This window comes from Mus caroli, unplaced genomic scaffold, assembly GCF_978045245.1.
Source record: "Mus caroli unplaced genomic scaffold, Mus_caroli_1 scaffold_12, whole genome shotgun sequence".
Taxonomy (NCBI): domain Eukaryota; kingdom Metazoa; phylum Chordata; class Mammalia; order Rodentia; family Muridae; genus Mus; species Mus caroli.
The window spans coordinates 65,538,245-65,562,602 of record NW_028227267.1 but is presented as its reverse complement, the minus strand read 5'-3'; the positions used below and the strand labels follow the sequence as shown (position 1 = coordinate 65,562,602).

General features: G+C 47.8%; 1 protein-coding gene across 2 annotated transcripts in view; it reads left to right on the top strand.

Moving 5' to 3' along the window:
- Slc25a37 (solute carrier family 25 member 37) overlaps positions 1–23,997 on the top strand; it is a 43,610-nt gene extending 19,613 nt beyond the window's left edge. The window contains exons 2-4 of one of the 2 annotated variants that reach the window (XM_021182559.3): positions 16,336–16,564; positions 18,287–18,343; positions 20,551–23,997. In XM_021182559.3, the coding sequence (XP_021038218.1) occupies positions 16,336–16,564; positions 18,287–18,343; positions 20,551–21,071 (807 nt within the window). In that variant the 3' untranslated portion in view covers positions 21,072–23,997. Of the gene's footprint in view, positions 1–16,335; positions 16,565–16,680; positions 17,063–18,286; positions 18,344–20,550 lie in introns of those variants that run through there. The other variant, XM_029469111.2, reaches the window with a different exon arrangement.
- Positions 23,998–24,358: the final 361 nt, after the last annotated feature.

The following is a 24,358-nucleotide window of genomic DNA, read 5'->3' as shown; positions in this document are numbered from 1 at the left end:
GGTGGGATTTAAGGTATCAACAGCCCATGCCAGGATGAGCCTCACTGTGCCTGCCTCTAACCTAAGGATAAGCTATAAGGTCTCGATTTCTGCTCTAGCACCATGCTTATCTGCATCCCGAGGTGCTCCCTACCCTGATGATCAGCCCTCTGAAACTGTAGGCATGACCCCAATTAAATGCTTCCTTTTTTAAGTCTCCTTTGTCATGGTGTCTCTTCAATGCAATAGAACAGTATCTAAGACAAGTGCACAGGGTCCGGGTCTTTCCTGGTTTTCAGCCCCTCTATCCCTTTGGCTCTTTAACATAGGAGCCTCCTCATATGTCTCCCTGACTGGCTTTGGCTTAGACACTTCCTGCCTTCACTTCCCAAGTGCTAGGGTTTTAGGTGTGCACCACCATGCCTGCTTTAAAATTTTTAAACAGGAGGGGGTAAAGTTGCAAATAGGTCCAATGTATGTTAATGTCAGTAGGTTTAACCTCCTTCAACTAAACACTGCTACACACAGATGCACCTTTGTTTATAGCTGGCCCTACATGTACCTACATAGGTACTGATGGCTGACATTCTGAATGCCTCCATGGAGACAACGTTAGCCCTATTTGTTCATGCGGCATCTCTTGGTAGTTGTAATAGACGGTGAACAAATGCACTAGGAGTCCATCTGTCAAGCTCCTCTCCTGGTAAGTGTCCAGAGAGGTGATTGCTCAGAGTCCCTGTGGTGGCTGAGCTGCATAGGAATTTCGGTCTGTTAGCTTCCAGAACATTTTGGAGGACCTTTAGTTGTTCAGTGAGTTAGCACTTGCACTGGGTTTGCATTCCTAGACGACCTCAGAGGCGAGAGCCCCTGCATCCCACCTCTGGGCTGTGGAGAGGTCTAAGGGACATGGACAGGGGAGAGAGGTCCTCTGTGCTCAGTCTTGTAGCTGACCTCAGTCCATACCTGGCTGCCACCCTGGGTCTATTTTTCAACACTCCAGAAGGCATTGAGAGAGGCCAAAGGCTTGTCACAGAGGGGAGCTTGCTTATAACAGACCACCCAATAGTTTTAGGATGTCTTGGTACTCAAGGACCCTCCCCAGTCCTGGGCTGGAACTTCAATACCCTTAAAGGTGAGCAAGGAGGCCAGGTGAGTGAACTTCCTGGAGCACTTTTGTTTGTGACTTCTTTAATACCAGTAAACTGATATTAGTGACAGCTCCCCATCCCCCATGCTAGTTAGCTGTCCAAGTTTCCTTTGTTACATAAGCAGGATTAATTTAAGCAGCTCATATCCCTTCATTCAGAAGTGACAGGGAAGAGGAGTGACTGCAGGAGGGTTGGTATCCCTCGTGGGACAGCCTGGGTGAATTCTCTCATTCCTCTGGGACTTAGCTTTCCTTCCGTTCCATGCAATGGCAGAACGGAATAGCACCTCAGGTGTGCTGGAGTCTGTAGGTGTTTATGGGTGGGTTCACTCCCACCCTGGGCAGGTCTTGCAGATACCTTTCTCCAAGCAAGAAGAGTTGAAGAGAGGAATCGGTACAAGTGACAGTTTTCAGGAGTTTTTTTTTTTTTTCCACAAAAATAAAAACCTGAGTGCTCACCAGATCTAAAGTAAAAGGAATTCAATCTTAATATCCTTTTTAGAAGGTTGGTGCTGTGAGGAACCTCACACAGAAAAGGAAACAAACAGAGGAGATGAGCCATTGTCTGAGTTTACACTTGGGAGAGGAAGAAGCCCCTGGGATGTCTCACTGCTCTGCCAGCCCCTGGCCAGAGTCTGTAATTCTCAGGAAGTGGCCTAGCATCAAGCTCTTGCGCTAAGAGAGGATAGGGAATTAATGACGAGGCCAGGAGTTTTTGACACTCAAAACCTGTTGTGTGATTTCTTGCCATCTATTTTATAGTCTAATGGGATTCTGTTCAAACCTGTTGTCTTAGTCAGGGTTTCTATTCCTGCACAAACATCATGACCAAGAGGCAAGTTGGGGAGGAAAGGGTTTATTCAGCTTACACTTCCATACTGCTGTTCATCACCAAAGGAAGTCAGGACTGGAACTCAAGCAGGGCAGGAAGCAGGAGCTAACACAGAGGCCATGGAGGGATGTTCTTTACTGGCTTGCTTCCCCTGGCTTGCTCAGCTCTCTTATAGAACCCAACACTACCAGCCCAGAGATGGTCCCACCCACGAGGGGCCTTTTCCCCTTGATGACTTATTGAGAAAATGTCTTACAGCTGGATCTCATGGAGGCATCTCCCCAACTGAAGCTCCTTTCTCTGTGATAACTCCAGCCTATGTCAAGTTGACACTCAAAACCAGCCAGTACCCTTGTCATGATGACCTATGTGCCAGACATAGAGTCCTTAACAGCTAGCTAAGAGGAACACTCCTTCAGGTGAGGTGAAGCTAGTCTTAGTGGTAGGTTGTGGGGAGAGTGTGGGCATCCATATTACCAGAGGTGGTTTCCCCTCTCTCAGGGACGGAGGAGGAGCAGCCTCTCCACAAACCATTGCAACAGAGACGAACCCTTACTGACCACTTGGCCACTGCCCTAGCTGGCCCGTTTGCTTCCGTTCCCTCTTTCTTCATCATGGGCAGCACAAGGCACACAAGATTGGGAGGGTGCTCTGCAGGTGAGCCAGCTAAAAGTCAGAGAGGTGACATGATAATTTACCAGGCTACAAAGTTGAACGAGGACTTCAGTGACTAGATGGCAGAGAACTGGGCCATCTTTTGTCTCCTTGGATCTTGATCCAAGTACAAGGCCTCAAATCAGCTTGTACTCTGCAACTGATGGGTGAGGAGATTAGTGTGGAGATGAACTGGTAACAACTATCCCTGCCAGGAATGAAGATATTCTAAGGAGCTGATTCTGCTCCTCCCTTTTGGCTGTCAGACTATTGAGACAATAAAGCCTCAGGGATTGGGGTTTCCCCTAGATGTCTTATGATGTTGAAGGAAAGGAGAAAGCTGCTGGCTGCCCTAGCAGGAGGGTTAGAGATTTCTCACTGTTCTGTCAACTTGTCAGACCACCTTGTAGGAGACTGGAGCCCAGACAGGAACTGACACCTCACCTAGAACTGCTCAAATGTGCATTTCTCTTCCTTCTGTTTAAATCTAACCCCCCCCAGGCAGGACCCCAAAGATGGAAAGGGACACTGTTTGACCTCTATACTCTTTCCTCTGCTTTTCACAATGTCTTTGACTCATTGTAGACAGGTGCCACCTAGGTCACTGGGTCTTCTTGGGGTCTAGGGTCTGACCCTAACTCAGGTAAACCTCCAACTCTTCCCTGTGTCCCAGTGTCCCCAGCCTTGTACCCAGTGCTCCAGAGCCTGTGGGGGGCCTCTCCTGACCCCATCTCTGTACCATCCCACCCTTTCTTTATGGGGCTGAGATGTCGACTAGTTGAGTGTCCCCAGACAGCCTGACATTCCTTGAGAGCAGTGGCTGTCTCTGAGGCCTTGAGTGGATGGCTGAAGGCTCTCGGCAGACTCTGAGATTCCCTGTCAGGCTCTCTGTTCCTCTTCCTTCATAGCAGAACAAAGCGGGGGACGCCCGTGGGAACTCAAATGAAAACTCTCTCAAGGCACACCTCCCTTCCGCCCCCCCCCCATGGGCTTCTTTGGTACTTGCATGGGGACTCTTCCATGTCAATTTCTTTTCCTTTGTGGCATGCCAAGCCTACCTATGCTTTGCAGAAGTAACACGCCGTTTCTCCAGCTTGTCTCAACGTCTTGTCCTTACTTGTGAACGGAGTGTTTACAAGCCATTCAGCTCCTCAAGACGGAGTCAGTGAGAGGCCTCAGAAGTTCCCTTTATGAGCAGGCAGTTGACCTGTGGCTCCAGTACGCACTAGCCTTTGAATACCGGGCCGTTTGGAGTATCCTGTTGGAAAACAATGTTGAAATGGAACTGCTGCTCTTTGGATCCTGATGCTGGCAACATAGTCAAGTGCCATGGTCTCCTTACTGCCCGGAAGCTCCAAAATCACCGGTGGGATCCAAAGAGGCATGGTAAACAGTCTAAGAAAGCCCTCTTAGGCATGGCCCTGTAGGCCAGTCCTGTTGGAGGCGTTTCTTTTTTTTTTAATTTTTAATATTTTTTATTACATATTTTCCTCAATTACATTTCCAATGCTATCCCAAAAGTCCCCCATAGCACCCCCCACTTCCCTACCCACCCATTCCCATTCTTTTGGCCCTGGCATTCCCCTGTACTGGGGCATATAAAGTTTGCAAGTCCAATGGGCCTCTCTTTCCAGTGATGGCCGACTAGGCCATCTTTCCATACATATGCAGCTAGAGACAAGAGCTCCGGGATACTGGTTAGTTCATCATGTTGTTCCAACTATAGGGTTGCAGATCCCTTTAGCTCCTTGGGTACTTTCTCTAGCTTTGGAGGCGTTTCTTATGCAAAGAGAATTGTGCAAGGAAAAAGTTGGGGTTGATGTTAAACATCCAGATCCTGCTGCCAGGGAGCACGGCAGAGTGCAGGCTCAAGACCCCAGGGAGCACGGCAGAGTGCAGCTCCTCAAGAAGGCCAGAAGGTCACAGTGTTTGTGCCCAGTGATGGCTGCTCGAATTTCACTGAGGAAGACAATGAAGTTTTGATTGCTGGATTTAGTCAGAACGGTCACACACACCCTAGGCGCTATCCCTGGAGTCTGCCTGAAGGCTGTTAAAGTAGCCAGTGTGTCTCTCTTGGCCCCGTACAAAGGCAAGAAGGAAAGATCAAGACCATACATTTTGACAGCAGAAATACTAATACATTTATATATTCTTGGAAAAAAAAAAAGAAAAGAAATTGAGCTGCTATTATAATAGCACAGTTGGGAAGCAGGTTCTTCAGGGGGAGTCTGAGAAAGGGCTCTGGCCTACTGAATGGATTGAGAGCTCTGATACTGGAGTAAGTCCACTGCCATGGGAGTGGGCGAGTTCCTGATAAGATTGGGTTGGGCTGGATCTACTGTCTTGCATGCATTTGCCCTTCTGCCTTCCACAATGCAGGAGTCCTCCCCAAATATTGGGATGTGCTCTTGGATTTCCAGGGCCGTGGCACTGGGATGCCCCCAAACACTGCTGCTGCTGTACTCAGAGGTGTTCCGTTACAGTACAGGATGGACTGAGACAAACACTGACTCAGCCCCAAGCTTTCATCCTTTCAGATACCGACCTGCCCCTGACCTCAGTGAGTATCTGGCTCAGGTTCTTTTTCAGGAGACTGAGTGGTGGGATGTTGATGCAGCTCTATATGGAGCTCTGGTGGAGATCTGTGCCTGTGAGGTCTATGCGGGAAGCGGCTCAGTACTTGGCCTGTGAGGACACGGGTGCAGGCTCTGCATAAACAGAGTATGCATAGACAGGGATGCCTGGACTTGAACTTGGGGGAGCTTGGGTGGCTTGGACAGTCAGTGTAGCTCTTCTGTTCACCAACACTGGACACAAAGGAGATGGCTGCGTGTAACTTAGTGTGACCATAGAAGCAGAGTACCCTGGGAACAGCCAGGAATTTGGAGCCATGTTGCCTTGCCTGGCTCCCTACCTTGGTTTCCCCATTTATAAAACAAGGATAGCTAGCTGTTCCTTTTCTTGCTTTTAGTATAGTATTTTTGGTAAGCAGAGATATGAAAGGCTCAGACTTTACCGCTGACAGAAGCTGGAGTAGGTCACGGCCCTGTTCAGGGTGGGAAGGAGTGACCCGTGTCTCAGGTTTCCCTTCTGTCCCTCAGTGAGGTCACCGCAGGACCCGTGAGATCCCGGTCCTGCTATCTGGTATCCTGGGAATTTGCTCCCCCTGAGGAGTAGATTATCCTTAGGGTGTGCCTCACATGGGGTGTTCTGAGAGTGTCCTGAATCAACTGGCCTTGGGCCAAGCACGGATTCTTTTATCCCTCCCTGCTTGCTGTAGGACCATCCGGAGAAAGGGGTCACCCAAGTCCAGCTCCTGGGGTCAGGAATGGGAGCCATTTCCTTGGAGCCATAGGCCTACGGTAAGCTGCTTCCCTAGATAGAGGGGGAACCCAAGTGTCCTATGGAACAGGCAACCTGTCTGGGGATCCTGCAGGGAGGGCTTCAGTTGTATGTGGCTGCCTCCCGATGCAGGGAGCCCATCTGTCCTAGCTAAATGTCTGACATTTCCTGCTCTCTGTCCTCTCACTGTTGGAAGCAGGGTATAGCCATGTATGGAAAGTCACCTGAGTAAATTCCAGCTTCATTGGCTGGATTCAGGCCCTCCTCTCCGTGGTCTGATTCTAACTGCCTTTCTTCCAGCCATTTTCAGATGCCCATGTAATGGTCCAGCTGTTTCTCTGAGTCTTGTCCTGGGGGCCATCCCTGCACACAATGCCCCAGCCACACAGTCTTGTTTCTCAGGTAGCTCTGCACGTGCCTGTATGGTCCTATTTTTTCCCAAATACTCCCACATGTCTCTGTTCCCCCACAACTAGGTCATTGTCCCCTGACCCTCCACGACTGCACTTACCTTATATTTTTTCTCAGAGTAATATAGTCTAAATGATTAAACAGTATAGAAAGAGCTGTTGTGACAGTTCTGCTCTGACAGTTTGATGCCCTGTCACTTTTCCTAATTGAAGCTTGAGTGCTCCCTTTCTGGTCACCCTCCACTTTGGTAGTGTGAGTCTTTGTGCCGTGGTGCGCCCCACTGTGGTCTTGGGAGGAGAAACAGGCTTGGTACCCTGGCTCCTGCAGGCAACCTGAGGAACTTCGTTATTCTTGCCAAGGTAGAATTCCATCCAACACATGATGTATGTTGTTCCCAGAAACAGCCAGTGTCTTGGCTGGGATCTAGCTTAGTCAGTAGGGTGTTTGCCCAGCATGCACAAGGACCTGATTTGATGGCTAGCACAGCAAACAAAACAAAGCAATGAAACGAAAGTAGCAGTGATTCCTAAAGCAGCCTAAATGGGGCCCTGGAGGTTTCAGTGTTGTTCCTATAGGCTGAGCAGCAGCTGGGAGGATACTTTGTAGTCATAGGTAGCTAGGAAGGGCTGCCTCCTAACACTGCGGCCACCTGAAGAACTTCAGGGACTATGATGAGGTATCATCTTCCTTCAGGTTTCCTCCTCTTCACTGTCTCTAATGCTGTCCTTCTAACTGGCATTGCAGGTGGACTAGCCTTTTTGCTTGCTACCAACTAGAGGTTTTTCAGGAGGGGACATTTCAGCATGCACGGGAGATCTCTGCTCAGAATATATGTTCTGGAACGCTCATTGCATGTGCTGTGTAGCTATGCTAATTCTCTACCTTTTAAGAAGACAGTAGTGACCACTCTTGGGGTAGTTGTTTTCTTTTGCTGCTCAATAAACATCACAGTTTTCCACTTGGTTAAATATACATATGTACATGTCTTTATTTTTGTATGTCTGGATAGGCAAGTATGTTCTCTGTGTCTGTGGTTTTCTAAGGATGATATAAAATCAAAGCACGGGAGATGAATTAGAACGAAGTGTATTGTCTCGTGTGCGAAAGTGCTGTAATAAAATTCTTTGTATGCTGATTCTAAAAAAATCAACTTTTAAAAAACAGCAAAGCACGAGGTGAAGTTCAGAGCTCGTGGGTGAAGTTGGATGTATATGGAGCATAATGAGCGCCAGTTTCTCTTTCAGGGCTCATTGTATGCTTCACTCTCAGTTAGTGAGCACGTGAGAACGATGCTGCCTGGTAGGTTTTTTTTTTTTATACAGGATTTTAAAGGACCAGGATGAGACCATAAAAGGTCCATCATGAGTCTGTCTTCTGTAAGGCAGCATGAAATGGGTGTGGGCTCTAATTTAGGGATGCTGGTGAGTTAGGGATGCTGGTGAGTTAGGGATGCTGGTGAGTTAGGGATGCTAGAGTGTTAGAGATACTGATGAGTTAGGGATGGTGGTGAGTTAGGGATGGTGGTGAGTTAGGGATGGTGGTGAGTTAGGGATGCTAGAGTGTTAGAGATGCTGGTGTGTTAGGGATGCTAGAGTGTTAGAGATACTGATGAGTTAGGGATGGTGGTGAGTTAGGGATGCTGGTGAGTTAGGGATGCTAGAGTGTTAGAGATGCTGGTGTGTTAGGGATGCTAGAGTGTTAGAGATACTGATGAGTTAGGGATGGTGGTGAGTTAGGGATGGTGGTGAGTTAGGGATGGTGGTAAGTTAGGGATGGTGGTGAGTTAGGGATGGTGGTGTGTTAGGGATGCTAGAGTGTTAGAGATGCTGGTTAGTTAGGGATACTGATGAGTTAGAGATGCTGGTGAGTTGAGGATGCTGGTGAGTTAGAGATGCTAGAGTGTTAGAGATACTGATGAGTTAGGGATGGTGGTGAGTTAGGGATGCTGGTGTGTTAGGGATCCTGGTGTTAGGGATGTGGTTGGAATAGAGGTACTGGTAGTTCAGCTGTGTTGTAGGGTTGGGGGCATTGGTGATTTGAGCCTGAATATTAAGTACTTCACTGCACATGCTGTTTCTTGCATTTTGGAGACCTACACCTATAGTATGCACTTCAGAAGGATTCTAGAAGAAGAGTCGTGGCTCTCAAGGCCTGGGTGAGTTTTACAGTTTGACTTCAGAAGACTTCTCACAGAACACTTGGCCAGAGGAGACTCTTTCTGCTGACCCTGGGCTTGTGATCTGCAGTGCGATGAGTCAGTCTGAGGTCCTAGGCCCCATCCTCTGTATTGTGGGCGGGCTGTTGATGGAAGCTGGCTTTCTGTGTCTGCAGAGCTGCCTCAGCTTCCAGTGCGGAGGGAACACAGTATTGGGTGTGAGCTGAGCATGCCCAACTACATGCTTGTGTGTGTGTGCATGTGCGTGTGCATGTGCGTGTGCATGTGTGTGTTTGACTAGACATACTAAAGTTTTTGCTCTTTGCTGACACTGGTAGACAGTTAATGTGGAAGTTGCCTGTCTGATTATATATTCCAGAGCCAACCCTGGCAGTAGAAGCTACAGCTGTCTGGCCTTTTTCTAGCATTTTCTGGGTGCCTTTCCTTCCTTCTTTTCTTCAGGGAGTCTCTGGAACATGGGTATACAGGTTGTTGGGCATTCTTAGCTCGGTTTCGGTGCCTAGGGAAATGTACGTAAGTTCACACCAGGCCCTGGGAGCCTGCACCCTGACTGTGTCCCTATTCTTGGCTTTCATGTTATTTTCTGATCCTGAAAGTGTCACTTGTACTTTGAACAAGGGAAGGTCCTCTCCCCACCCTCTCTTCAGAAATATGAACCGGAAGGTTGAAAGTCACCAGCTCCTCTGGGTTGTTGGACAGGGAGTCAATGGCTTAGTGATGACACGCTGGTGCGTGGGCTGGGCCAGCCAGCGTTCTGAGCAGACTCTTTAAGGAGATCTGAGGCCTCTCCTCCAGGCCTTTTCTCTTTTTTGGGTTTGAACCCAGCTTCCACACTCCCCACCCATCAGAAGATGCAGGCGTTGCTTTTGGAGTTCCAGTTTCCTTTCTAAATACCTGTGTTTAAGCTGAACTCCACAGGCTCTTTGCCTCTGGTTATATGATCCACGCGCTCACCTGGGACAGCACACACATTTTCCACGCTCCCTCCTCCTCCCCTCCCCTGGGTAAGAGAACAGGCTGGGCCTACCTGTCTTGCAGTCCTGGGGGAGAGTTTGAGAAAGAGATGGCCCCTCTCCTAATCTCTCTGGAAGCTTATGGAAAGGAACCCAGCCCATGGGTATATCATTCCCCGAAATCCTTCTAATTCGAGTCTGGTTCCCAAGGGGCCTGAGCATGCCACAGTCTGAGTGAAAGAGCCCTGGAGCACCCTGCTATTTGCTGCCCCCTTGAGAGTGAGTGGCAGAGGTGTAAGAGGAGGATGGGGGACCCTCAGCTGCAGAAGAGGGTGCACCTGCTACTACTTAGGGCTCCCTGTCGTCTTTAGACCATTCCCTGCTGACAGTCCTGGCCCTTCCTTGTAGGAGCTGCCTCAGGGTCGCTGACACAGCCATACTCCCAGTGTAAGAGTCTTAGAGATCCGCCTGTTGGCCCCGGCTGTGTTTTCACAAGGATGCTTGGCCGAGTGTAACTGCTTATTAAATAAAAAAAAACAACAACAAAAAAAACCCTGCATGTGCTGCCAAAGGCACATGTTTAGGAAGTGCCCAGTTAAAACTAGCTAAACGGGTTTCTTTCCAGAATGCCTTCTCAGAGCCTGTCACACTACTGCTGTGTGTAATGGATTTCCAAGGGTTAGAATTACAGCCCAGCCATGGAAACTGAGTGGAAGGGAAGGCAAGGCCAGTCCAGTGTAGGGGCTGAAGTCCAGATGGGACAGTTAAGTGAATAAAGGCTCTTGCCCTGGAGCCTTGTGGCTCGAGGTTGATCCCCGTTTACCCACTTGGCAGAAGGAGAGAATTAATGCCTTACAGGTTAGCCACTCACCTTCACGTGTGCATCACAGCACATGCTTGCCCACATCCATACCCAAATGCAAACAAATAAATGTACAATTTAAAATGATGATGATGATAATACCCAGATGGGCGAATTCTTTCTCTTGTGTGCATGTGTGTTGTTTCTGCATGTTCTTTGTGTAGCCTCATTTGTTTTCCTTCATTATTCTCTCCTTTCTCATGTCTTTATGTTTAAAATTATAGGTTTATATATAATATGTAGGATATATTAACTATTTTCAAGCTAGGGCTGGAGAGATGGCTCAGTTGTTAAGAGCACTTCCTTTGCAGTCCTGTGGTCTAGAGTTGGATTCCAGCGTCCACATAATAAGACAGTCATTCCATGCATGCTGTAACCCCAGCTCCCTGGCAGATGAGACAAGATGCTGGGGGCCCGCACACTTCCAGCCTGAGAAAATAGAGTCCCAGGTTCAGGAAGAGGCACAGTGTCAGACAAGTACGTGTCCAGCAATACATGATAGTTCCTGATGCCCCTTTGTGGCCTCCACATTTTAAACACACCCACCCACTCACAATCACACACATGCCCCCCCCCCACTTTACCATTCTTATCATTTTTAAGTACACAGATCAGCATCATACATACTCATGTTGCTGTGTAGCTATGGCCACTATCAATCTATGGAACTCTTCCTACTGCAGAACCAAACTCCTGTGCCCATAAAATGCCAGTCTCCATCATCCACTCCCCCACCTCTGGATGCCCCCTCTCTGCCTTGCCTGGATGGATCTGACTAGGGCAGGTCCTTCCTATTGGTGTAGTGCTTTGTGGAATAGCCACATTTTGGCTCACCCTTCGTTCTTTTTTTTTTTTTTTAATTAAATTTTTTTTTTTTTACTTATATAAGTACACTGCAGCTATCTTCAGACAGACACTAGAAGAGTGCACTGGATCCCATTACAGATGGTTGGGAGCCACCATGTGGTTGCTGGGAATTGAACTCAGGACCTCTGGCAGAGCAGTCAGTGCTCTTAACCGCTGAGCCATCTCTCCAGCGCTCACTCTTCATCCTTTTGAATCCTTTTATTCACCCTTTCTCCTCCTCGGGCCCACACGATAGAGAATATCAACTTTTTTCATTTACATTTTATAGACAGAAATATAAATTGAAAACTTAAAAAAAAAAGGAGAGGTTAAATTACATTCCCGCCATCTCTGGCATCCTCCTGCCTCATTTCTTACCCTCCTGACCCCAGCCTCTCATCTGAAGCTATGTTGTCTTTCAGGTCAGTTCCAAGCTTCTTCTCTTGGCACCTCAGTGGTTATTCTCTGCCTTCCTGTCACATGTCACCCCCAGTGTACACACTCCAGTGCCTTTTGCTCTTTCTGTTCCATGACTTGGGTGGTTGCTCTTTGCAGGTTGGTGAGGGCTTGATGGGGCCCTGCTCTGTGCACACAGCCATCCGCCGTATATCAGAGATGTGCAGTTGACTTTCTCTTTCTCTTAGGTGGTGGGCGCAAGTAGGTTCGGTGGGGCTTGGCATAAGGGCTACAGCTTTATCAGGAAAGTGGGTGGGAATGGATGCAAAGTTGATTCAGACTTCCCTGGGCATTGTTAGAGTTGGTGCAGTGTCAGTGAGCTGACAAGGATGTGCCTGTAAGATGTCTGTGGGATGATCATGCATATATAAAAGGGGTGAAGGATGTATAGTTGTTGACTGACAGCCAGTACAGGGTTCCCCAGGAGCTCTCTGGGTGGTTATCACAGCTGAGGGCAGGCACATTCGAGGGTAGGCTACCTTAGGTTGATTCTTGAAGCCTACACTGTGGACCCCACTGTCACCCTGCTTGGCTCTGTGCCTACTGCAATCCATCAATCACCTCCCACCTCCTTCCTCATAGGACTAGAGGCGGATCCCATACTGCTGAGGATGTTATTTGAAAGTACCAGGGGCCTGGAAGGGGCCTAAAGGGTCCTTTAATAGGTCTTCCTAACCTGCAGTGATTAGAACCATCAGGGAATTTAGGAAAGAAATACATTTTGAATTCATGTGTGTAGAGGTGGTACCCAGGGATCTTGCCACAGTTTCCCCAGGGATTCTGCTAACATCCTCCTCTCCCCCCATCACCCCTGGTGTTTCCCTCCTCTCCTTCATTTTCAAACCAAACATGCTGGGGACCAGGTAAGAAACATCACAAATCAGAACCCACTTGTGACTGCCGGAGCTAGCATCTGATCTAGTCTGAGGCCTTGCAACAGCCATTCCCAAAGCCTCTGTTTTCTCACCTGGTTGCCCCAAGTTCTCACCCCGGTCTCTGTAGTTTCTGCCTGCTCAGATACAAGGAAGCCCTCAACCATACATGGGATGTGTAAACCCTAGCAGGACCCTGACCCTATGCCAGAAACCCTGGAGGAGGTGGTAAGCCACTGCTTCACTCTCTGAGAAGAGGTACAAGACAAGCAGACTCTCTTTGGAGGCATGGGGGCCTCTGCCCTGGGCAAGGCCTGGCCAGAGTCGTTCTTTTCCATAAGCCTAGATTAGTCTTCTGGGACAAGCTCCTTCAGCAGGGGATACCACAGCGTGAGGCATAGCAGACATCATTTAGGAATGAGTAAAAGATGGTGATAGGGAAGGATGGGTCCCTGAGAACATGGTTCTTGCTCAGGGAAGGTGGGTGGGGTGATGGAGAATCCCCTCACCCGCTGCATCATCAACTCATCCATCCATCCATTTAGCAAATGTTTGCTGGGTGCACACGGCTAGCACTACTACATCTACCACGCACAAGTCCTTGCAGTGAACAAGAGCTAGCACCTAGACTGGGAGTGGTAGTGGTGTCTCAGCTCTCTGGGAGATGAAGAGCCTAGCTCCATGTTCATCCTCTTCATGTACCCCCCCGCCCCCAGCCATTTCTTTATCACAAAATACAGAGATGGAAATAGACACGGTGTCATCTCGTTTCCCAGCCGCTCTCCCAGGGAATGGACTCAGGCTTAGAGAGATGAACTGACTGACAAGGGCTTGAGATCCAAATCCACCCCAGTCTATGCTGCCAAGGCCCGGACCACAAACCCTGCATTGCACCATCTGTTATGGCAAGATTTTAGCTTTTTGTCACCGACAGCCACAGGACACACACAACCCCCCATGAAAGGCAAAACCTCATTTGCTTGAAACTTTGATTTCAAACCTTCTACAAGTTAGTGCTCGACAGCTTCTTCAGTTCCTAGGGACAGTCACCCTTCTCAGCCTACACGAGCACTATATCATACCCAAACTTCTCTCCATTGCTCCCCAGCAGCTAAACAGTGTGGTAGCCATGGTTCTGCTGTCCCTTTGGTTGTCATACGTGCTTGCTTAACTCTCCCCCCTGCTTTTGTCTGTTTATAATTGACTCTCCAATTAAACCAGAAGCTAACATATAAACCATGCACTGTCCATTCTCAGGGGTTTCCAGAGGCTACAGCCTCCTTAGGATGGGCCAGAGACGCTTCCCTCAGCCTGTGGGAGGGAAAGGAGAACTTCTGACAAGACTGCATTTAACTTGGCTGTGTTGTTGTTGTTAAATGTATCTGTTCACTTTACAACTCAATAACTCAGTATTAGCCCTCCTCCCAGTACCCCCTCATGTAAGTCCTCCCCCATTCCACTTAGAAGGGGAAGCCCCTTCCTGGGTGTCAACACCCCATCCCATTCCCACCCCCACCTCCATAACCCCCACCCATCATAACTTGTCTCTTTAATCGGGGACACAGAGAGGCATCCTTCCTACCTGTTTTTCTGTGGTGCTAGGGGCTGAATCTACTGCATGCTGGGTGGGTGCTCTCCCACGGATCTATAGCCACAGCTTCTTTCTCTTTAGTTCTAGACAGGGTCTTGCTAAGCTGCCTAGCTTCTTGAACTCACTATATAGTTCCAGATAGATGGCCTTGAACTTTGGATCTTCATTTCCTAGCCCCTGGAGGAGCTGCGATTACAGTTCTGTGCAGTTAGGCCTGCCTTTTCTTTCTTCTTTTCTTCCTTCCTTCTTCCTTTTCCAACTAAGCATTAAAGATGCACTTATTTCTTTTTTTTTTTGAGGAACTGATAATTGTGGCAAAGGTCAGTGGTGACTGATATTTCTGTCGTTGGTCGGCAAGAGTATGCTTATATTCTCTGCAGTTTTAGTGGCCAGAACATTCTGGAAACAGCTCCTAATTGAGGCTACTGTTTTTTGTTTGTTTGTTTGTTTTGTTTGTTTGTTTGTTTTTTTTACTGTTTCTGTATAAAATAAGTACAGAAAAATGTGCACCTGTATTAAACAAGTATGGACTGTTAGAGCTTGCCATCAGTCCTGGAGTGAGGGATAGGGGTACGGTGGGGGTGGGAGGTGGTCCTTTGTTTTGGGGAGTAGAGGGAAATACCACAGTGGAACCCAGGGCCCTTTGCTTCATCTCCAATGTATAAATTAGGGGTTATATATGGTTTTGCTTGGGAATTAAAGGCTTCTGCCTCTAGAGGTTGAAGATCCCCTCCTCTGGGCTGGGGGAGGTAGTTTGGGGAGGAAGAAGGAACATAAGTCCACCATTTGGCAGGTGTCTCAAGCGTGTCCTAATGATAAGCAAGACTCTCCAGGGGAAAAGGCCAAGAAGGGTGTGAATGCGTGTACCCAGAATTAACTAACTCCCTCTCTCCCTTTCTCTCTCTCTCTCTCTCTCTCTCTCTCTCTCTCTCTCCGTCCCTCCCTTCCTCCCCCCCTCCCCCCAGACTGGCTCACATCACTGCAGGGACTGTCCATTGGTAGCCTGGGTGGCAGGCCAGCAGGCTGGACTGCTACCAACACCACACAAGTGACCGGCTTTAGTCAGGGGCAACTGACTTTAAATGTTAACCTGATGTAAACAAAACAAAACAAAACAAATATTAGGGAATCATCTAGAGTACACTGATGTCTGATCAGGTCTTTGGGTTCCTCAGCCCAGCCGTTGAAGTATGACATTAACTCTCCAATCTCCTTAAGTGCTTTTTATACCTGGGTAGCGAGGACCTGGGTTCAATTCCTAGCACCTACATGGCAGGTAGGTCACAACCATCTGTGACTCCAGTTCCAGGGGATCTGACAGTTCTACCAATGCACATAAAATAAAATAAATACAGAAAGATGCGCGCCTGTATTAAACCAGTGCAGACTGTTAGAGCTTGCCATTCATTGGTCCTGAATAGTGTGCTCTAAGAACTTCCTATAGCACTTCTTTCGGTGATCACAGAAGGGTTTTTGTTTTTGTTTTTCATTGGTTGTTTGGTTGGTTAGTTTTGTTCTTTGAAACAGGATCTCATATAGCCTCGCCTTGAACTTCTGATCCCCTTTCCTTCTGCATCCCGAGTGCTGAGACTGCAGAGATGCCCAATGGTGCCTGGGTCCTGTATGTGGTCCTGGGGCTCCACCCCAGGGCTTTGTTCATGATAGGCAAACGTTCTGCCAATGGAGCCACATCCCAAGGCCTTTCCACAACCCCTTTGTTACATCAGATATCATCTGGAGACATGCGCATGGGTCACAAGTGCTCTAGCATTTTATAGAAAGTTAAATGGTCATGAATCTTGGTATCCTTAGTGGGGACTCCAGGATCAGCTCTTCCCCAGAGACTTGGGGCCAAGAGTACAAGGTTAAGGAGGGGTTTTGAAGACATGTTTCAACGCTTGCTCGTAATAAATGCGTGATTTCATTGAAGATCCCAAGGCCTAGGGTAGCCAAAGGCTCTACCTGAGGCCTACACTGCTTATCCATGGCAGGACACAGCAGGGATCTCACTCAATATTTGTCCATCTTTTCTACAAGCTGTGAGGCTTTGCAAATGCGGAGCTGTGGTGGAGACTGATGGAGGAGGCCATCCATTTTTTTTTTTTTTTAATTTTTCTCACCAACTTGTTTTCCTTCTGTTCTCTGGGTTGTTCCTTCCCTCTTATCGTATGTATTAACTCCCCTATATTCATACATATTTTCTGTCTCCCGCAGACACGGATGCAGAGTTTGAATCCAGATCCCAAAGCCCGGTATACAAGCATCTATGGCGCCCTCAAAAGGATCATGCACACTGAAGGCTTCTGGAGGCCTCTGCGGGGCCTGAACGTGATGATGATGGGTGCAGGGCCCGCGCACGCCATGTATTTTGCCTGCTATGAAAACATGAAAAGGACTTTAAATGACGTTTTCAGCCACCAAGGAAACAGCCATCTAGCTAATGGTATTTTGAAAGCGTTTGTCTGGAGCTGGGAAGCTCTTCTCCCTGGGGCTTCCTCCCTGGGACCCAGCAGCCTTCATCCTCGGCAAACAGAGAACTCTAGGGTCACGTGAATGCGGTCACGTGAACGCACGCATTTTTTTTTTAATTCAATCCCTCTTTCTCTGGGGGAAGCTGGTGGTAGATGTGTTTTGGTATTTGGTATTTATTATTGTGTGGCTTTTTTTTTCTTTTAAGAAAACACTCGAAACAATTAATGATCAGTCATAGGAAAAAATATCTTTTGAATACTGGATGCAAACCAAAAATACACAGAAAAGGACAGCTTCTTTGAGACTATTTAAAAACTGGTACAGCAGGTATCTCCAGCGCCAGGATCTAACTAAGCTTTGAAAGGTCAAGACGTTTTATGCTGACAGAGGACTCCGAGCCACTGTGGAAGGCCATCCCCACTTTAAGCTGCCGGAGACTCGGGCCTTTGACCCCCCCACAGCGTCCTCCGTGTGTCTGAGTCGCATCTTTCTGCAAGCCAGGGCTGAACTAGTTTCCTGTGGTTGATCTAGGGAGGGCGGGTGGACCGGAATGGGGCATTTGTGGCAGGAGTTGATGGGCTGGGAGTTTAACAGGCTTTTCAGTGGGTGGGAGAAGACCGTGGATAGCAAAGCAACTTAAAATAATGTTTATTTTGACAAAATTTACTCTGAGGAATGGAGAAGTGGATGTGATCAACTCTCCCCTTTGCTTTTTATTCGACCCACAATAAAAACGGTTTCCCTTCTGTCAGCCACCCTTAGACCCAAGCATACCCGGGTGCTTTGCTGAAGTCCTTTGCCTTTTCAGTTGGTGACCATTCTTTGAATTTATTCCTTTGGTCACCAAGAGCCATGCCCCCATGCTTCTGAGATGGTGGTAACAGACCCTCACATCACCCAAACTACCTTATATAATGGTTTGGCTCCTTTAAGGAGGAGGCTAGGGGACTTGACAAAACCCATCCCTACACCAGGGTCTGCCCAGTGCTGTCACTGCTGCATTGGTGTAAATGCTGTGGTGTCTGTCACCTTTCTGGGAATAATTGTGTGTGTGTCTATGTGTGCACTAATTAAGAGGTGCCTTCCTGAGAGGTGGCCTGTAGTCTGCCCCTTATCCCTCCCTCTTTCCACCTGTTATAATTAACAGACACCTGCATTGCTGTGGAAGGTACTGGGAAGCCAGAAGCAGAAATTCCAGGGCCAATTCAGGCTTTCAAAGCCAGGCTAAAGGAGACTTCAGATGAACTTCTTCACTCACAAGGCTGGTCCTAAGTATGCTTAGACTTCAGCTAAGGCAGCTAGCCTTGTGCATGATTGTATCCTGTTCAGTAGCCTTAGCTTAAGGGCACAGAGACCTATCTGTACCCAAAGGCTTGGGACAAGGGAATAAAATTCTAGGCAGTGGGAAATGCCTGAGGTGTGGTTTCTGAGCTCTAACTTTTCCCAAGGTTGATTTACAAACAAAAGGAGTCTCTGAGGTTTAGACGCAACGGTGCTCCGGATAGCTGCTCTCCCTATTGCTGTTCAGCGTTTCTGCCACCACTTTGGGATTTTAAAATTTGCTCACCTTGGCTGAGCTGCTAGGCAGCTTTGAGCCTTAGAAAGCTAAGTCCAGAGTTTATCTGACTTAAGTTCATGGAATTTCCCAGAGCACCAGGTGACAGCGGGTAATTTTCTGGAGTTTGTTTTGCAGGGGTAGCTGGGAGTATGGCCACCCTACTCCACGATGCAGTAATGAATCCAGCAGAAGGTAATGATCCGTGGCTCTAGGGAGGGACCGTGGGGGATAGGTAGAGAGGCCAGAGGAGCGGGGTGGTGGTGGTGGTGGTGGTGGGGTGGGTGGGTGAGGAAAGTGGGCAAGGACTGGCTTCCCTGGAGCCCGCGGGAAGACTTCATTTCTCACACATTACTGGGGTGTCTCCAGAAAGCCAGCGAGCATTGGGGCTCTAGGAACATCCTGTTGTGGAAACCAACCGCTAAGCAGAGCTCTCTGCCTACCTGTAGCATCCTAGGAGGAGTTAGAAAAGAATCTTCAGGCCCAGGCCTTGCTGCAGGGGATTGCTTTGCATGCTTATCACTACTGTGCAACTTGTGTGTTCAGGGGGTGTGCACACCAAATATATACATCTGACCCTGTTAATTGTCTCTAGTCACAAACAAATCTAGAGGGAACTATTCCCATCTCATTCACTGTGGGTTGCCTTTTTCAGGCCCATCAATATAGAGTCGCACCATGAAACTCAGGATGCCCTGGAACTCTCTCTGAGGCTCAGGCTGGCCCAGACTCTGAACCTTCCTGCCTCAGCCTCCTGAGTACTGGGGTTATAGGCACACCCAGCCTCATTTTTTTTCTTAATTTGTGAGATGGTGGCAATTTCCTAGAAACAGTGAATATATAGAATTATTAGCCCTCTTTACTTCTAAAATTAATGTGGCCATTTTGAAGGGGGTTACCTTTTTTGAGTTTTGGGGGTCCTCTTATAAAATAAGGCAGTATTTATAACCCACTTGGCATCCTCATGCAGGCTAAAATCATCCCTGCCTTACTCCTAGGGTTCAGTACAGTGTAGGCAGATGCTGTATGACCTCCCTTAGAGAATAACGCTAAGGAAAATATCTGCTTATGTTCTGTACAGACTGTTTTCTTTTCTGGTTATTTTCATACACAGTTAGTTAAATCTGTGGATAAAGAAGCGTGGTATAGAGGGACCGACTAGGATTCCTTTTTAAAAAATCTATTCATACAGGGAGCTGACAATGACAGTCACTCAGTCAATGTTAAGTAAACAAAGAGTTTCTTTATTTAAACAGTTTTTTTTTCCTAAAAAACAAAAACCAAAAGCAAACAAGGTGGTGTTATGTAACCCAGGCTAGCCTTGAAATCTCTATCCCCTGACTCAGCCTCTAGATTTTTAGAATTTTATAATTATGTAAATGCTACCCCACCTGGTGTTTATATTTTAAAAAATTTTTTTATGTGGATGGGTGTTTTGTTGGCATGCATTTATGTGTACCTGGTACCCACAGAAGCCAGAAGAGGGTATATGGGATCCCCTGAAACTGGAGTTACAGACAGTTGTGAGTCTCTTTATGGATGCTGGGAGTCAAATCCAGGACCTCTGGAAGAGCAGCAAGTGCTTTAAACATGGAATCACCCGTCTCTCCAGCCCCCAACCCCCTTGGCATGACTCTTGACTCAATTAGGCCCTTATTTAAAGATCGAGCATCTTGGCAGTGTGTAGGTACCATTGAAATGCTAGGGAATACACTTTGTTTTCTCTGGTCCTATGAACCATTGGATCATTTTGTGTTAAAGCCAAGGTCTCCTCTAGGAGACATCACCCAATTGGGCAGATGTAATTTAGTGTTGTCCCAGGGGTACATGTGATAGGCATTAAAATTGAGAAATCAGGGATACTCTTGTAGGTCCATGTTTTGTTTTGACACAGGATCTCACCATGTAGTCTTGGCTGGCCTGGAACTCCCTGGGTAGACCAGGCTGTCCCTGAGCTTATAGAGATCCACCTATTTGTGCCTCCTAAGGGCTGGAATTAATGACATGTGCCACCCTGCCAGGGACAAGGACAGATCAGGGAGAGGGAAGTATTTTGGGGGAGTATATGGAAGGCTAGGACCTTGGAAATCAGGCTAGCTAATCGAGCCTGAAGTGACCGCTTGATTTGGGGATCTTCCCTCATTCCAGCTTCAGACAGGAAATTGTTTAGAAGTACCTACTTTCCTGGTGCAGAGTCACAAAGTTGAGGTGGGCTACCTGGAGCTGGCCTTCCGTGGCCTCTTAGCTGGGGCTATATGTGTGCTGTCTTGGTACCTGTCACTGGTGTGTATTCTAACATGCTTGTTTCTCTCTATCGGTTGGCTTCCCTTCTCACTCCCGTCTGGGATGGGGCCAAACCATCCACCTGTCTGCTGGTTGGTTGCTCATCTCCCACCTGACAGTGGTGAAACAGCGCTTACAGATGTACAACTCCCAGCACCGGTCAGCCTTCAGTTGTATCCGGACAGTGTGGCGGACCGAGGGGTTGGGGGCCTTCTACAGGAGTTACACCACACAGCTGACCATGAACATCCCCTTCCAGTCAATTCACTTCATCACCTATGAGTTTCTGCAGGAGCAAGTCAACCCTCGCCGGGACTACAACCCACAGTCTCACATCATCTCAGGAGGCCTGGCCGGGGCGCTGGCCGCAGCTGCCACCACCCCACTGGATGTCTGCAAGACCCTCCTCAACACGCAGGAGAACATGGCACTCTCCCTGGCCAACGTCAGCGGCCGGCTGTCGGGCATGGCCAATGCCTTCCGGACGGTATACCAGCTCAACGGCCTTGCCGGCTACTTCAAAGGCATCCAGGCTCGAGTCATCTACCAGATGCCTTCCACCGCCATCTCCTGGTCTGTTTATGAGTTCTTTAAGTACATCCTCACGAAGAGGCAGCTGGAGAATCGAACTCTGTACTAAAGGAACGGGGCAGTGGGAAGTGGTTCTGACATCCTTTGTTCCAGCTTCATCCTCTTGTTCTCGCACCCAGGGCTTGTCCTGAAGGGTGCTTGCGCCAGGCCCTTCGTTCCCTGGTGCCGTAGAGAGGGAGGACCGGCCTCCACTGACCAGCGTGCTGTCTGTGGGGACGTCAGAGGTGGTGGTAGGCAGGAGAAACTCGGGGAGAGGGGGAAGTTGCTTTTCTCCTCCTTCCTCCAGAGGAATGTAGCTTTTCTGCCTCACTGTGGCCTTCTCCCTAGATCTTTAGATCACACCGCAGAGGCAAACAGTGACACAGCAAAGAAAAAGTTTATGTACATAAAAGTACCACTACCCAGTCTGAAATAGGTGGATAATGTTTATCCTTTATTTTTCTACATAGAGATTTTTGAAATTGTGTGTGCTTGTGTGTGTCTATAAATAATATTAGAGTTGGGAATGATGGACCTGAGTTCAATTCTTCCATCATGAGAAGTAAAACAAACAAACAACAACAACAACAACAACAAACAAGGGGGAAAACGGCACCAAAGTAACAAATGGCTTTATGTGGCCTGAAATTGTGTGTAGCGCCCCTCCCATGGGAGTTTAACTTGAATGTAAAATAATAAATATAAAGTTTATATTTTGAATTTCTATTTTCATGGGGAAAAAAGGTACGTTGAAAACAAATCAAAATAGTCTATCACTTGGAGCTTTTTTTTTTTTAATTTTAATTTTAAATATAATTACCCTGCGTGCCTTTCTGTCTTTTCTAAGACTTCCAGGACCAAAAATAGGGTCCTGGAGCATTTTCTCCCTCTGTAGACACCCCTGTACAGTCCTCAGCACTGTGGCTGTCTCAGTAGACTAAGAATGGCTGGCCTTAACCTTCTGTGTGAGTGATGTGAGCATGTGCCTCCCTGGTCAGCTCTTAGCACTGGGACTGCCACTGTATGCCTAGCCAGTCGATGAGACAATTCTGCCTATGTCTTAGGACTAATCTCCATGGCAACCTCCTCCTTGGGCACTTCTGCTAACCTGGTTTATAAGGTTTGTTATTACTCTCCTGTTGACCCCATTTCCCATGCAGTCTAGGGATTTTGAGTATTTCTGGTACTCATCTGTCTCCTACCCTGTTCAGCTCCACGACTTTAACATCAGAGCCTCTTTACTGCACTGAGGCCAGCCCTCCAGCCGGGACTGAAGCCTGCCATGATCCTCCCCCCCTCCCGAGCTGCTCAGCAGCCTTGTCTCACCCTGTGCCACTTGAGAACCTATGTCCTCTCCGCTTTGTTTTCTGAAGTGGAGTCAGATCCTCTCAGAGAAAGCACAAGCCTGTGTTGTCCAGTCTCCCATCCTCATGGAGATGACAGGATGGGCTCAGCTTCCTTCTTCCAGTTGTCAACGAGTAAGCTGGGAAGATGCTCATGTTTTCATGTCCATTGCCCTGGTCTCATTTGGAAGCCACAGCTAGCATGCTCCCTCACTGGGGAGGCTTGAGTTCCCATGGATGGTCATGCTGCTGCCTGGGAAGAAATTGAGCTTGTACTTGGAGAATTTCATCTTGGACCCACGTACCACTTGGTGCCAGTAGATGCAGATTTTTGGTTTTGTCCAGCAGCTGTGAGAAATTACACGCTTGTCAGCTGACTTTTTTTTTTTTTCCAGAGAGAACCACCTCTCTCAAGTACTCCCATGTGTTCCAGGAGAGCTTCCTGGCTAGCTGCAGTTTCTGTCTTACTGGTGTCCTGGGCTGGCTGGTGTCCTATTATCACTGACAATGTTTCTATTCTTACCCTGCTAGCATTGAGTAGAGTTAAATTCTATAAATGGAGAGGGAAGTCAAATTTAAATCAAACCCCAAACTATTCCTATACCACGCTTAGATACATTGTTGACCAATCCTGCTGCAAAACCAGTATTTTCCCTTGGATTTTCTTTACAGTTATCGAATACTAGGATAGCCCCTTTGGTCATGGCCTTATAAGGTAGGACCAGGACTTCAGGACTCTGAGCTTAAAGTCCAGGGGTCCCATCCTGGCTATCACCTCCTCATGATTGGTGGGTCTGCAGGAGGATAGCTTTTTAACCTACCCATCCAATTCAGTCACCCTAAAGTTGAGCGAGTGATATGTCTGCAAAAAAGTTGTTAAAAGTTGGGAAACATTCAACATAAGTTCTGTGGCAGTCAGTCCCCCCTCCCTTAGCTCCAACATTGAAATTGTCCTTGACCGTCATGCACATGATAGCCAGTGTGTTGATTGTAATTTTTGACGTTGCAAATTTCAAGATAGGGAAAGGCTCAGTGACCAGTTTAGGATAGCCATAACCTATCTCGGTCATTGTCATCTTTGGAGTGACATCCAAGGATGGACCATCCCACCTGTGTACAATGATAATACTTTAGCTGTGTGTGTGTGTGTGTGTGTTCAGGCCATGTGACAGTCAACCATTTAATAGTTGAGTGTTAATTTATTATAGACAAATATTGATCTTTAAAAATGGGATGCTCTTAATTCATGACTTTTTAAAGAATTGGATTAAATATGGCTACTTTTATGTGAGCTGTTCCCCTCTGTCCCCCCCCCCCTTCTCTCTGTCTCATTTCTTACAACTATCACCCTCCAGTGTCACCCCCAAGGCTATATATCCAACATACTGCTATGCCATTAAGGTTTTATTTAACTTTATTTATGGATAATTATGTCTATGAACAACAAATGTGCCGTTAGCGGTCACACAGTGTGTGGGATAAGAGTGGCCTAGTGTTGCTTTCCGAATGTCTTAAAGTACCTGTGGTCAAGATTGTTTTTGCCTTTGTGGCCTTTGGGTCTGGAGAGCAGCATTGTGTTCACATGTGTGGATGTCTGTTGTGCTGCTACAGTTGTAACACTGGAGCTGGAAAAATAAAGCATCAATCTTGAAAGCATTGTGGGGTCTTTGTGGGGATGCAGAAGGGTCCGGAGAATGGGTTCAGAGGAGACTTGATGCGCTGGGAACTAGCTGAATAGGAAGCAGATCATCTTGCCAGCAGAGGGCGCTCATGTACATCACACGGCCTAGAGGCCTCCTGCTTGCATTGAACATCAGGAGGATGGCTCCCTCACCCCATCCCCACCCCGCCCCCGCACATACCTCTGTGCAGAGTCCGTCAGGAACCTCTTACAGAGAAAGCCTCAGACGACCAGAGTCCACAGTCTCAAAATATCACAGCCAAAGCCAGAGAGTAGAACTTTCCCAAGAGGTACAGGTGAGGAAGCCTGAAAGGAAAATGTTTGCTTTGAGAA